The sequence below is a fragment of the Pseudophryne corroboree genome, chromosome 10, assembly GCF_028390025.1.
Source record: "Pseudophryne corroboree isolate aPseCor3 chromosome 10, aPseCor3.hap2, whole genome shotgun sequence".
NCBI lineage: Eukaryota > Metazoa > Chordata > Amphibia > Anura > Myobatrachidae > Pseudophryne > Pseudophryne corroboree.
Genome location: NC_086453.1, coordinates 33,118,066 through 33,133,647, shown reverse-complemented (window position 1 = coordinate 33,133,647; position 15,582 = coordinate 33,118,066). Strand labels below are relative to the sequence as shown.

At 50.2% G+C, this 15,582-nt stretch overlaps 1 protein-coding gene across 2 annotated transcripts in view; it reads left to right on the top strand.

Moving 5' to 3' along the window:
* The first annotated feature begins 5,450 nt into the window (after window positions 1-5,450).
* LOC134966931 (phospholipase A2 inhibitor gamma subunit B-like) overlaps window positions 5,451-15,582 on the top strand; it is a 98,475-nt gene continuing 88,343 nt past the window's right edge. The window contains exons 1-2 of one of the 2 annotated variants that reach the window (XR_010188744.1): window positions 5,451-5,650; window positions 13,119-13,253. Coding sequence is in view for 1 of the 2 variants with exons in the window: in XM_063943949.1 (XP_063800019.1) it covers window positions 5,599-5,650; window positions 13,119-13,253 (187 nt within the window). In the remaining variant the exon portion in view is untranslated. The remainder of the gene's footprint in view (window positions 5,651-13,118; window positions 13,254-15,582) is intronic. The other variant, XM_063943949.1, reaches the window with a different exon arrangement.

Here is a 15,582-nt window from a genome sequence, read left to right as displayed (position 1 = left end):
CCCTCAGAGGTTAACACCCGGGTGCGGCCTGCACCCCCAGCACCCACGTTGTGGCGCCACTGCTCCCGCCCTCTCCCCCACCCGTAGCATAAACACCCGCCGCATCCACCCACCACCCGCGGCACTCCCGTCCCCTCCCCCACCCAGAGCACAAACACCCGCGCCACCCACCCGCGGAACTCCCTCCCCATCCCCCACCCGTAGCACCAACACCCGCGGAAACCAACCGCATTCGCCCCCACCCGCGGCACTCCCACCCTCTCCCCCACCCGCATCACCAACACCCGCACCACCCGTGGCACTCTGCCTCCTCCCCCACCCACAGCACCAACACCCGCTGCCCCTCCCTGCGGCACCCAACGCATCCCCCACATCCGCTCCCACCCGCGGCACTCACGCCCCCACCCGTAGCTCCCACACCTGCAGCACCCCCCGCCCCTCCCCCACCCACTGCAACCCTGCCCCTCCCCCATACCCACCTCTCCCCCCCGCTGCACTCTTCACCCAACCCGCACCACCACCGCATCTGCCCCTCCTGCACCCACCCCTTCCCCACCCGCACCACCGCCCCAACCCTCGGAAACCCAGCAGCTGCCTCCCACCACCCAACTGCACCACCACTGCTCCAACTCCTGGACCCCCTCCGCACCTGTCCCCCCACCCATGGCACCACGCCCCCACCCCCAGCACCCCCCCTCCCCCATCCACGGCACTCCCACACCAGCTTCTCCCACAGCCCTCCCACACCCACATCACCCCTGCTCCCAACCCCCCACCGATGGCACCCCCGCCCCTCTCCTACGCACAGCACCCCTGCTCCCGCACCCCCACCCCTCCCCTACCTGTAGCACCCACCCCTGCAACCGTGGCACCCTCAAACCCACCACCCCCCCCAAATGCACCACACCGGCAAACCGCCCCCTCCCCCACCCGTGGCACCCCCCACTCCACCACCATACCCACCTATCCCCCCGCTACACCCCTGCATCCTCCACTCCACCCGCACCACCACGCATCTGCCCCTCCTGCACCCAGAACCCACCCCCTCCCCTACCCACAGCACTCCCACACCAGCTTCTCCCACAGCCCCCCCAACCCTCCCAAACCCACATCACCCCTGCTCCCAACTCCCCACCCATGGCGCCCCGACCCTCCACTACGCACAGCATCCCTGCTCCCGCACCCCTCCCCTACCTGCAGCACCACCCACCCGCCCCTGCAACCATAGCACCATCACACTCACCCACCCCCAACCGCACCACCCCGGCAAACTGCCCCCTCCCCAACCCGCGGCACCCCCGCCCCTCCCCCACTCCACCCCCATACCCACCTCTCCCCCGCTACACCCCTCCACCCCACCCGCACCACCACCGCATCTGCCCCTCCTGCACCCGCCCCTCCCCCATGCGCAACACCCCTGCTCCCGCACCACCTACCCCACCCGCGCCAACCCTCGGAAACCCCCGCAGCCGCTTCCCACACCCCAACCGCAGCACTACTGCACCCGTCCCTGCCCCCCGCACCTGTCCCCACACCCATGGCACCACACTCCCACCTGCAGCCCCCCCTCCCCCACCCACGACACTCCCACACCAGCTTCTCCCACAACCCCTCCCACACCCAACCCTCCACCCATGGCACCCTGCCCCTCCCCTACGCACAGGACCCCTGCTCCCGCACCCCCACCCCTCCCCTTCCTGCAGCACCACCGCCCCCGCAACCGTGGCACCATCACACCCACCTCCCACCCAACCGCACCACCCCGCCAAATGGCCCACTCCACCACCACAGCCGGCCCTCCCCAACTGCGTTAACCCCGCACCAGCCCCTCACCTACCCACAGCGCCCTCTGATCCCCTCCCCATCCGCCCCATCCCCGCACCCGCCTCTCCCCTGCCCGCGGCACATCTGGACCACCACCACACCCCCACCACACCCCCACAGCCACCACTCCCCCACCCACAGCACCTCCGGCCCCTCCCCCATCATCTACAGACACCTCCCCCACCCCCAACACTTCTACAAACCATCACCCAACCTCCCCCTCTGCATCCCCACCCCCCCCCTACATCGCCCCTCCCCACACACAGCACCTCCAGCCTCCTGCACCTGCCCCTCCACCACCAGCAGCATCTACAGACCCCATCCACACCCCCTCAGGTCCCCCCCACCCCTGGCACCCCACCCGCAGCATCCTCACACCCGCCCCTTCCCCACCGCCGCACCCCCTCCCCTGCCCCTCCCCTACCCGCCGCAGCTGCACCAACCGCCCTACCCCAACTGCGGTATCCCTGCACCAGCACCCTCCCCCAACCACCGCAGCAGCACACCTGGCCCACCACAACCGCCGTAACCCTGCAACCACCCCTCATCCACAGCGCCCACGGACCCCCTCCCCCATCCGTGCCATCCCCGCACCCGCCCCTCCCCTGGCTACCGCACATCCACATCATCTACCCCATCCAGATCACGTACCCCACCCGCAACACCCCCGCCACTCCCACAACCACAGCACCTACCCGCCCGCATTATCTACAGATACCCTCCACATCTGTGGACCTCCCACACCTGCCCCACCCCCACCCGCAACACCTCTTGACCACCACCCGAACCACCTCCGGATTCCCTCCCCCATCCACAGCTCCCCCGCATCCACCCCTCCCCCATCTAGAACATCTGCATCCCCCATCCGTGCCATCCCACACCTTCCCCACCTACAGCACTTCTGAAACCCATCAACTAAGCTCACCCCCCCTGCACCTCCAAACGCACACCCCTACATCGCCCCTCCCACACACACATCACCTCCATACCCCCTCCTTCATCCACAGTTCCCCGCACCCACCCCTCCCCCACCAACAGCAACTACACTCCCCATCCGCGCCCCCTCTACACCTACCCCTCCCCCACCCACAGCACCTCTGCACCCTTTACGCCATCTGTGCCCCTGCACCCACCCCTCCGCCACCCATAACACCTCTGGACCCCCTCCCACACCCACCCCTCCACCACACGTAGCACCTCGGACACCATCCACAGCCGCTACAAGTGATTCCCTGAATCGGGCTGATCAGCCGCACGGATAGGAACCTCACTGAACACACCCCCTTTCCAAACCCCCCAAACTTTTGTGAGTATAGTTGCTACCAATGGACATTGGATTAATTAGAAACACTAATACTGTGGCCATTATGTGTATAAGCAACACTGCTACCTGTGCCCATTGTGTATAAGTGGCGCTGCTACCTGTGCACACTGTGTGTATAAGTGGCTTTGCTACCTGTGGGTATTGTGTGTATACGCCGCTCTGCTACCTGTGGGTATTGTGTGTACACGTGGCTCTGCTACCTGTGCCCATTGTGTGTATAAGCACCTCTGCTACCTGTGGGCACTGTGTATAAGCGCCTCTGCCCCCTGTGGGTATTGTGTGTATAAGCGGCTCTGCTACCTGTGGGCACTGTGTGTATAAGCGCCTCTGCCCCCTGTGAGTATTGTGTGTATAAGTAGTTCTGCTACCTGTGGGTATTGTGTGTATAAGCGGTTCTGCTACCTGTGGGTATTGTGTGCATAAGCGGCTCTGCTATCTGTGGGCACTGTGTGTATAAGCGCCTCTGCCCCCTGTGGGCACTGTGTGTATAAGCGGCTCTCCTACCTGTGGCCATTGTGTGTATAAGCGGTTCTGCTACCTGTGGGCGCTGTGTGTATAAGCGGCTCTGCTACCATTGGGTATTGTGTGTATAAGCTACCCTGCTACCTCTGGCCACTGTCTGGATACGTGGCTCTGATACCTGTGGCCACTGTGTGTATAAGCTGCGCTGCTACCTGTGGGCGCTGTGTGTATAAGCTGCGCTGCTACCTGTGGGTATTGTGTGTGTAAGCGGTTCTGCTACCTGTGGGTATTGAGTGTATAAGCGGCTCTGCTACCTGTGGCCATTGTGTGTATAAGCGGCTCTGCTACCTGTGGGTATTGTGTGTATAAGTGGCTCTGCTACCTGTGGCCATTGTGTGTATAAGCGGCTCTGCTACCTGTGGCCACAGCACCTTGGTATCTTATCTACAGTGCATTGCTGTTACTCATCTGGTACTTCAGAATGCAGACACTAGCAATGTATACTACACTCTACACTATGTTATTCATTGTGCCCTGCGGGCACTCTGCACGCCCTCACAAAGGCCTACGCCCCCTTACAATATTTACCCACTGCCATAAAAAAAAAAATCAGGTAATACTCCATGTAATAACAATTATAGCTGAAGCCCGTGCAGGGGATAATGGGTCGTAGCCTCTTGCAACGGTATTTTCTCTCTAACACCTTGCCTCTCTTTATCCTCTCCTTACCACCCTGACTCTCCCTATCCTTTACCAATCACACAGCGTGTCTGTACATTCCCTTTCTCCCCCCTTACGCATCTCTATCTTATCTCAACTGGACACCATTTCTGTATGCCCTCTATACTGCCCTGCGTTTCTGGTTCTGTTATCTACCGCCCTGCGTATGTTCAAAGGCGTGCAGAGGTTAACGGGGCGTAGCCCCTAACGACGGTGTGAAGAGCGCCTGTAGGGCGCGATGAATCACCTAGTATATATATACTGTATATTGTGTTGACTTTTTAACTTTTTAACCCTGACAATCTTTTCGACTGTCGTTATATTCAATGTCGACCCATGTCAACCTAATGCATGTCGACCATTAGTGGTCTACCTATTGAATGCAGACCTTTTTAGTGCAGATCTAATAAACCACACCTGGAGAACAGACATAAGCATTTGGGGGGTAATTCCAAGTTGATCGCAGCAGGAATTTTTTTAGCAGTTGGGCAAAACCATGTGCACTGCAGGGGAGGCAGATATAACATGTGCAGAGAGAGTTAGATTTGGGTGGGTTATTTTGTTTCTGTGCAGGGTAAATACTGGCTGCTTTATTTTTACACTGCAATCTAGATTGCAGATTAAACACACCCCACCCAAATCTAACTCTCTCTGCAAATGTTATAACTGCCTCCCCTGCAGTGCACATGGTTTTGCCCAACTGCTAAAAAACATTCCTGCTGCGATCAACTTGGAATTACCCCCATGGTACAATAATATTTTACCTTGGACAGCGCTGTAACCACAGGAGTATGCGGTGTATAAATGTGAGCAGTAATTAGAATAATTTGCAGCACTGTGTCCTTTTGAACCCACATCCAGCAGACAGTACAGTACATTAGAGAGGACGGATGCTCTGAAGCCATCCTGCCTAAATTTAGCCTTAGCAACGTTTATCAGAATGTCGTACAGTGTGATATCTGCTATCTGTAACATTACATCCAACTGTTGATGTGAGCGCCATGCTTCTGTTCTGCACTTTCTCTCGCCACAACAGAATAAAACACAGCACAGTCCCTTCCCTGACAGTTCAATCATGTCTGATGTAATACTGAACCTTTTACTGTGCTGTAAGTAGCTCTCAGCCACTTCCATTTTATTTATCCCCTCCCTACTCTGTTTTTACAGCATAATCTTATGAAGCCAACGCCCTGTTATAAAGTAAATCAGAACACTGGCTTGGCAATGTATTGTGTTTCACAGCATCCTCAAGTAGCCTAGTAATCAGGATGAGCGCACGTCTTCTCTTCACCTGCGTCCTATCAGTGATCACTGCTACAGGTGGGTGATTGGGTCTAGTTTGTTTTGTTCCAAGCCTGTTACTCTATATACTACAGTACTTGTGAGTTTTTTTGGAATTAGAGCTATATTCAAGATAGAAAAATTAGGATGCAAATAAAGGAACATGAATAAAATAGCATTTTTTTCTGAATTAAAAAAAAAACTCTACCTTTTATAAATATTCCTTATTTTTATTTTATTTAATTTCACCAAATTTGCAGTAAAAACTAATTGGTAATTGATGCTATATGATATCAGAAATCAGGTCCAGTGTATTTAGGACAATGTGATATTTGGGCAGATTGCTAACATGAATGAAATGCATCACTCTGAAACAATGTGTGATATGATGTTGAAATGTTATAGTGTTCTATATACACTGTATGTATTAACTGTTGATTTTCTAGTGGAGTGGATGGAGAGATGGCAAAACAGAGTTAAAAAAAATGACTAGATTGATCGTTTCAGATACAAGTCACAATTGTCTATGCACAGGAAAATCATTATGTTCATTTCACGTGAGGATTCTAGGCACCAGTCTAGAGGGCTTCTAATGTAAGGAAACTAGGAATCACAGTACATACTCAGCCTGTAAATTAGTCTTAAGGAAGTTTCATGGAATGGGGAGAGTGTGATTGTCAGCTGGCTTGTGTGTATATATATATATGCAGTGGCGTAAATTCGTCCCAGTTGCCCGGAGGCAAGATAAATGTTGGTGCCCACCTATTTCCTATATCAAGATAAATATGTGTGTGTGTGGTGTTCTGAAAGAAATGTATATACTGTATTTATACATTTAATTGTCTTTTATTTTAAATCACACATTTCTTAGCAGTCATACTCAGGATTAGAACCCATGACCTGTTACACTGACAGCAGACACTTTACTGATGGAGTAATTTTCGCTCCTGTAGAGGAAGCATAAGAATTCTAACTATATGAAGTTACGTGTAATTGTCAGAAGTATCTTCATATAGTTAAAATTCTCATATTTCCTATACAGGAGCAAACAGCTTCATCTGTAAGGTGTCTGCTTCCAGTGTAATAGGTTGTGGTTTCTAATCCTGGGTGTGATACCTGTAATATGTGTATATTCGTAGAGATGAGCGGATTCGGTTTTACTCGGTTCTCAAAACCGAATCTTATTGGCTATCCAAAACACGTGACATCCGTGAGCCAATAAGATGTCGTTTTGAGAACCGAGTAAAACCGAATCCGCTCATCTCTAATTCAGTATAATAAAGAGGGTGTGATTTGTAAGGTGCAGGGACCAGTGAGGAAGTCTGCCACTGAAAAGATAGCGGCAGCTACTGTATCAATTAACTTAATTCAATGAATTCACAGAATGAGAGGAGAGATGCCCCCCTTCAGAGCAGGAGCCCGGCGGCAGATGACTCCGTTGCTCACAGAGTTCTGCCTCTGTGTGTATATATATATATATATATAAATGTGAGTTGTGTGGTGTGTTTCTCCAGAAAAATCTGAATCCTCCTGAATTTTGTGGGTCCGAACCGAACCACGACCCAATCCAGATCTCTCAGGGAGAGCCGATCCAAGGAGAATCCCAGTTGGGATCTTCCTGCAGTTTGAAATTTGGGTTTTAAAACTGAATTTTGGGTTTTGGTTTGCAAAAAAGACATACCTTTAGCTGTTTTTATAAATTTATAGAGATTTTTATCAGTGATTATCAAATTATTATTTTTTTTCATTCTTTTTTTTTTAACCGAACCAAAAACTGAATCCGAACCAAAGCACTTGAGGGTGTACTTTTATCAAAGAATAAGCCTAGCTTCCCTACAAAAGAAGCAATTAGAACTGGTGTCTAGGATCCTCCACGAAACAACAAAAATTATGTTCAATATACTGTACCATGGGCCTTATTCAAGGTTGATTACAAAATAACATTTCCTCTAATGGTCAAAACCATGTGCACTGTAGGTGGGGCAGATATAACATGTGCAAAGAGAGATAGATTTGGGTGGGGTGTGTTCAAACTAAAATCTAAATTGCAGTGTAAAAATAAAGCAGCCAGTATTTACCCTGCACAGAAACAAAATAACCCACCCAAAATCTAACTCTCTCTGCACTTGTTACATCTGTCCCACCAGCAGTGCACATGGTTTTGCCCATTAGAGGAAAATGTTGTTTTGCAATCAACTTTGAATTAGAACCCATGGCAGCTAAAGTATGGATACATATGTATGAAAAGGTTAATCATGGACAGTTTCTAACAATGTATTGCCAGGTGACTGACATTCTGTTTCAAACATGACAACTAAAGATAGACAAAAATAAACAGGAATTGCTTCCATAAATTTCCTGTTGGTTGATAGATACAGTTTACCACTAAGGCAGTGGTTCCCAAACTGGATTCTGTGGAACCCTGGGATGTCTCGGGGCACTTTTAGGGGTGTCCTGGGTTGGTGATCCATGACCAACTCAAATTATTTATGGTCAATGGCAAAGGCGGATCCGGGGGGGGGGGGGGGGGGGGGGGGGTGTCACTCGGGCCCGTGCCCCCCCCCCCCTCCCCCCTGTCGTTTCTGACTCTTTTTTTTTTCAAAAGGATAACAGCAGCAGTACTACTGCTATTTGCGTCGGTCAGATTTGATATAAGAGCCGGCAGACACTAGGACCCGCCGCGGCTCTAACAGCAAGTCCGTGTGGTAACCAATGGGGAGGCTGGAGCTGCAGCTCCAGCCTACCCCTGCTCACACCGCAACCTGCCTCCCCCACTGCCAGCCAGCCAGAGTCCAGCCCAGGTGCAGGGTTCAAATGCCAGCATCGAGTAAGACTTATGACGGCGCAGAAGGCTTCATTAGCCCTCACTGCACTGCACAGTTTCCCAGCACTTCCTCCTCCACTTCCTTTACCATCATGCTAGATGCAGTCACACTCAGCTCAGCTTTGAGAAGGCGGCCCGTGTGATTGTGACAGGGCTGTCCTGCAGATGTCTTATGCTGCTTGTTGGAGATCCAGCTGCTTCTGCTAATCAAAGATGGGACGTTCCTGTCCTGCAGTCTGAGTCTCAGTGCAGTGCCCAAAACAAGGTATGCTGCACCTGCCACCACCAACCAAAGACTATAATAATTATATTGTCCTGGGGTGCCTTCCAGGCTCCCATAACTAATGGAACAGGTGACCAACATTTCAAGGCCCAATCAGCCTTTTCATCAGGGTGAAACATTGGCAATAAACCAGGATGCGCTCCTACAGCCAATCATTACCTGATGGTGTATTCTGTGAGGCCACACCCCCATGATACCACACCCCTTATTTGGGAGCACGCGTGACTTAGGTGCAGGTAAATATAACTATTACAGTTCCCCTACCATGGTGCCCCCCTTTAATTTTCTTCTGGATCCGCCCCTAGTCAATGTAATAGTCAAAACTAGTGCTTGCAGGTTTTAATCATAAAATATGTGGACAAATAAAATCAAATCCTGTCCCTCACCACATAACTGAACCTAAGGATTATTATTATTATTATTATTATTATTATTATTATTATTATTATTATCCTTTATTTATATGGCGCCACAAGGGTTCTGCAGCGCCCAACTACAGAGTACATAATCAAATAATCAAACCAGGAAAACAGCAACTTACAGTTGATGACAGTATAGGACAAGTACAGGGTAAATAAACATAGTTACATCAGCAGATGACACTGACATAAGTATCAGGTGGCAGAAGACTGCTGGATTTCGTGCAGTTTTAGATTATTAAAGTAAGAGAAAGGATAAGCACATGAGGGACGAGGGCCCTGCTCATGGGAGCTTACATTCTAAAGGGGAGGGGAAGACAGACAAAGGTGACAGACGGGGTACATAGAGAGCGTGGAACAGAGATTTGGCTGGGTTTGGTAAAGAAGTGGGTCTTAAGAGCCCGTTTGAAGTTTTGTAGAGGGGTGGAGAGTCTGAGGGGGAGAGGTAGAGAATTCCAGAGAAAGGAAGCAGCACATGAAAAATCTTGGAGGTAGGAGTGGGAGAAGGAAATCAGTAGGCAGGAGAGTCGGCGTACATTAGCAGAGTTAAGAGGACGGGGGAGGGGTAAGGGAAATAAGGTCAGAGATGTAAGGGGGATAGGAGTGGGTGACGGCTTTGTAAGTGAGTGTGAGAAGCTTGAAATGGATTCTGAAAGGGAAGGGGAGCCAGTGAAGGTCTTGTAGGAGAGGAGAGGTGGATGTAGTGCGTTTGGTGAGGAAAATGAGTCAGGCAGCAACATTGAGGATAGATTGGAGTGGAGAGAAGTATTTGTCAGGGATGCCAGTCAGGAGGAGATTACAGTAGTCCAGTCTGGAGATGACCAATGAGTGGATAAGAGTCTTAGTAGCATCCTGGGTCAGACAGGGTCTTATCCTGGAAATATTTTTTAGATGAAGATGGCAGGTTTGTGAGGGGTGCTGAATGTGTGGTTTGAAGGAGAGGGAGAAGTCAAGGATTACTCCAAGACAGAGCACTTGGAGGCTAGAGGAGATAGTAGTGCCATCAATAGATAATGAGATTGTGGGAGGTGAGGTTATGTGGGAGGGAGGGAATATGATCAGCTCGATCTTAGACATGTTAATACCCCTTTTCCACTAGAGTAGCACGGGTCGCAGCCGTGTCGCCTGACACGGCTGCGACCCGTGCTACAGCCCCCTGCAGACAGCTCTTACCAACCCGGCAATTGCCGGGTTGGTGACGCGTTAGTGACGCGGCAGGGGCGGCGCTGGGAGATCACATGATCCCCCAGTTCAGCCTTCCCTATGCACTGTGAACGGGAGCCGTGTCACCTCGACACGGCTCCCGTTCACACTAGACAGCTAGCCGGGTTGAACACGTGTTCAACCCGGCTAGCTACCAGGGTAGGATTCCCGGATCACTTGATCCGGGAATTTGCCGGGGGACCCGTTTACACTAGGGAAAAACACGGGTAAATGCGCGCCCCCGTGTTTTAAGGTGTTTTTACCCGTGTTTTAAGGGGTATTAGTTTAAGAAAGCGCTGGGACATCCAGGAAGAGGTAGCAGAGAGACAGTTGGAGATATGAGTGTTGAGAGCAGGGGAGAGGTCTGGAGAGGAAAGACAGATTTGAGTATCATCAGCATAGAGATGATATTGGAAATCAAAAGAACTAATGAGCTTACCTAGTGAGGATGTATAGAGAAAAGAAGAGGACCAAGGACAGAACCTTGGGGTACACCTACAGTTAGTGGAAGTGAGGGGGAGGTGGAGTCATGAGAGGAGACAGAAAATGAACCGACAGAGAGGTAGGATGGTATGTAAGCGCTACGTATTTAATTTAATATATATTTTTTTATATTTCCGTAACAAATTTATGGCCTACAGGTGCATGAAAGAACATTCTTATACTCTAAGGTGCCGTGATTCAAAAATTTTGAGCACCACTGCACTAAAGGGTTTATTTATAAAGTGCTAGGTTTTAAAACCCAACACTTCTGGTCGGGTTTATGCCCAAAATTTAAAAGAGAAATCCTTTTAGCTTCTACTAGCCGTGTATTGTTAGTAAAAGCATTGTACTTTTAAATTGTTCATAAATATAATCAGGAGCATCAAGTTTTACATCCGGACACTTCATAAATAAACCCCTAAGACTTATCACAACTCTAAATACTTGTTTAAAATAAATACAAGAACAACAGGAGTTGAGATTCATTTAGGTTACACTAATGTTGACATCAACTAATTAATTTGTAATTCTTGAATCATTCAATATAATTAAAATGAATAAAATTCAATTTGATATGGTGGCGGACAATAAATAATGGACAACTATAACATTAAAATGCATACAATGGTATTCACCTCTAATGAAAGATCACAGCTGGATGAGCAGTGTCATGTCCCAGTAGAGGCCAATGGTCCTACAACTGAGTAACACTCCAAGAGGAAGATAATCCTAATTCTTAAAGGCACACTGCTCCTCCAACTTCAGAGAATTAACCCAACTCTGGCAGAGTGTCTATACCTGAGGTTTCCCATATATACAGTACATAATTTGTCACTTCAAGATAAGTGATCAAGACATCAGCAAAATCTGATGTTCTAGAACAGGGTTTCTCAACTCCAGTCCTTGAGTACCTCCAATGGGTCACATTTTGCCAATTTTTGTAATCATGCACAAGTGAGTTAAATCTATGTCGCTGGGTCAGTAATTATCCCAGCTGCCTCCACAGACAGAAATCCTGAAAACATGGACTGTTGGGTAAACTCAAGGGTCAGAGTTGAGAATGATAGCTCTATAAGTTACCCCTTTGGACACTCTTATCTGTTAAAAAAAATTGCAAGTTTTCTGATGTTCATACATGTCTCAAGGTAGAGCGACCAGGACTACCGAAGGACAGGTCAGACTTCAGTACATGGCCAGATTCCTCACCCATCGGGAGCTCTCTCCAGAAGCTGCCGCACCAAGTGGCATAGACCACCCCATTTTGGTGCTTGGGTATGCCATCATGGTCTGCCCGAGCCATGGTGTTTTGTACTCACAGACTACCTTTTGGCACACCTGAACATTTAATACCCACAGGTGATTTATTCCCCATAGTTTGGCTGGTGTTGTATTTTGCTTGCTGTGATTACAGGTTCTACTTTCTTGGGTCTGGACATGTGTAAGGGGCCCGTCGAGGGCCCCTGGGCCAGCTACTGAGGGGCACAAATATCCTTATTTGCAGTACACGGCACTGCGCATAGGGGGTCATTCCGAGTTGATCACTAGCTGCCGTTGTTCGCAACGCAGCGATCAGGCAAAAAATTTGGTATTTCTGCGTATGCGCATGGTACGCAGTGCGCACGCGCGTCGTACTTTCACAAAAGCCAACGTAGTTTCACACAAGGTCTAGCGACATTTTTCAGTCGCACTGCTGATCGTTGAGTGATTGACAGGAAGTGGGTGTTTCTGGGTGGTAACTGAGCATTTTCAGGGAGTGTGCTGAAAAACGCAGGCGTGCCTGATAAAAAAAGCAGGAGTGGCTGGAGAAACGGGGGAGTGGCTGGCCGAACGCAGGGCGTGTTTGTGACGTCAAACCAGGAACTAAACAGTCTGCAGTGATCGCAAGGTAGGAGTAAGTCTCGAGCTACTCTAAAACTGCACAATCTTTTTTTTGTAGCAGTTCAGCGATCCTTTCGTTCGCACTTCTGCTAAGCTAAGATACACTCCCAGAGGGCGGCGGCTTAGCGTTTGCACTGCTGCTAAAAACAGCTAGCGAGCGAACAACTCAGAATGAGGGCCATAGTATTTAACATTGGGGATCTTTTGGAAGGCATGGCCATGTCTCCTTGGGATGACCATGCCACCTTATTACCTGGGCCCCTTGTATGTCACAACAGCCCTGTATTTGTGATATGGACTATTGGCATCTTGGTTAACTGGTTAATTGGTTCACTGTTTAAAATATGCAATAATAGATGCAATGTTTATTTTATTACAGTAAGTGTAAATTCTTTGATCTTAAATCTTGTGTTCTAGGTTGCTCTTTATCATGCTACCATTGTGCAGTAAAAGATGAAGAGGTGAAAGATTATCACATGTGTGAAGGAAAGACAGTACAATGTTCATCTCCGGACGATGTGTGTGTCTCAGTTTATGAAAGGACAACAGTAGGTGAGTGAAAAGATCTGGTACTCATGTTTGTGATTAGGATCTTTACAATGGACGTGTCATCACCTGTGAAACATTGGGGAATTAGGGGCAAGAAATGCAAATGTGTTTAAATAACATAGAAACATAGAATTTGATGTCAGATAAGAACCACTTGGCCCATCTAGTCTGCCCCTTTTTTTACCGTATTTTTTTTCCAGTACAGTGCCATTTATACTATATTTAGCTTTTGGATTTTTGAGACCCAAGTGCGTGATTTTGCATTTTTTGTCATTAAACTGTTATTGCCATGCTCTTGACCATTCCTTTAGTTACCTAGATCCTCAATCATTTGTTTAATCCTTCCTGGTGTGTCTACCCTGTTGCATATCTTTGTGTTTTCTGCAAAAAGGGATGTAGTTATGTGACCGGCTCCCATCACAATCCCGACAGTCGGCATGCTGAATAAAAGGGACTATTCCCATGACACCCATAGAGTGGGAATAGAGCCTGTGGTGAGCTAAGCTTGCCACCAAGCCGCAAGAGGCTTCATTGCCCCCCCCCCCCCTCTCGCTGGGTATCTGATTGCTGGGATCCCAGGGTCGGTATGGTGACCGGCGGTCTCTCTAGCACCGGTCACTCGATACCAACCCCTACAAAAAGGCATACTTTCCCTTTAATGCCATTTGCAACATCACCACTAAAGATATTAAAAAGCACTGGTCCAAGTACGGATCCCTGGGTCACACCACTAGTAACATTTTCCTCCTGTGAATGCACTACATTTACTACAACTGTCTGTTTTCTATCTTGCAACCAAGATCTTATCCATTCAACCATCTTAGTATCCAATCCCAAGATTTTGAGTTTATTTAGCAGTCTGCAATGTGGGACAGTGTCAAAAGCTTTACAAAAGCTCTCTCTCTCTCTATCTCCTATATAATAGCCCAGATCTGTGATCTTGTGATTCATTTGCTAACGCTGGGCGGAGTCACAACAGTGGGCGGAGTTAGTCAAATGAGTCACAGATCTGGCCAAATCTATAGGACACTAGGAGCAGCTGCAGAAGCAGATAGTATGGACATGGCACAGGCAGGGGTGCATACCTCCCAGCTTTCACACACACACACACACACACACACACACACACGGCGAAAAGGGGGCGTGGCTTCGCGGGAGGGCCCCGTTTTCGTCAGCGCTCTGTGAGCTGCTGGCATGCTCCCAGGGGCTGATTATGAGTCCGGGGGGCACAGGGTACTTGAGACAGGGGAGCCCTATCTCATTGCTGTGCCTGCTGTGGGTTGGGGGCGTGGCCTAATCGCGGGCCGCGAGGCCACGCCCCATTATGCAAATTCCGGGATTTTTTTTTTTTTTTTTTTTTTATGGTATTTTGGCCCCTCAGCTAGAGGTAAATCCAGAGGAGGTGGTCACTCCCCCCTACACACCCGCACAGGGAGAAGAAAGCAGGGAGACTGCTGCCTCCCTGCAACACCACAGACCTGCCTACACGCAGCAGCGTGTGCTGACTGTAGCACAATGCTGCCGCTGTTGCTGGCAGGACGGGGGAGATTCTGAGCTGGGACAGAGCTACTCCAGCCAGGGGGCCCCCTAAAACTGTGGGGCCAACGGTACGTACCGCCTGCCCCCCCCCCTTAATCCGGCTCTGCTGCTGGAACCCCCCCTTAATCCGTACCCCCTGATGCCCCCTCTCCCTCTGTCTCCACTATTCACCGCTGCTCTGCTAAGCAGAACAGCGAGTACAGGAGCTTTCCAACTGCCCCCCCCCCCGCCCCCCCACCGCCGGACACTGCGACCCGCTGGTGGGACAGCGGGACACACCCCAAAAAATGGGACTGTCCCGCGAAAATTGGGACATTTGGGAGGCATGGGGGTGTGTGAGGGGGTATGCCATACTTGACCCCCACATCAGCATACTCAGCAGGGTCTCTCTGGCGGGGAGGAGCGTCACATTCTGGCACACTCCACGCTTCTTAGCTGTAGTTTTGTGGGTCACCAGCCGCTGTGCACTTTCCGTACTGCCTCTGTTATCTCCAGCCCCTGCGACCCCACCGCTAGCTGCAGCGCTGCCACCCGCAGTGAGTTGCGCCCAGCTCCTTCACACACTTTAGCCGGCGGGTAACGCGGGTAGCAGAAGTCTGCGCTGCTTGCAGGCTCTGACCCCCTCCTCCCTCCAGCATCAGCGTCTCCTGGGAGCTAACCAGTCACTCCCAGTCTCCCCTTACCATAGTGCCCAGCAGCCGTGAGGTCCGCGCCACGTGCATGCTATGACCCCCTCCTCCCTCCAGCCGCAGCATCTCCTGGGGGCTAACCAGTCACTCCCAGTCTCACCTTA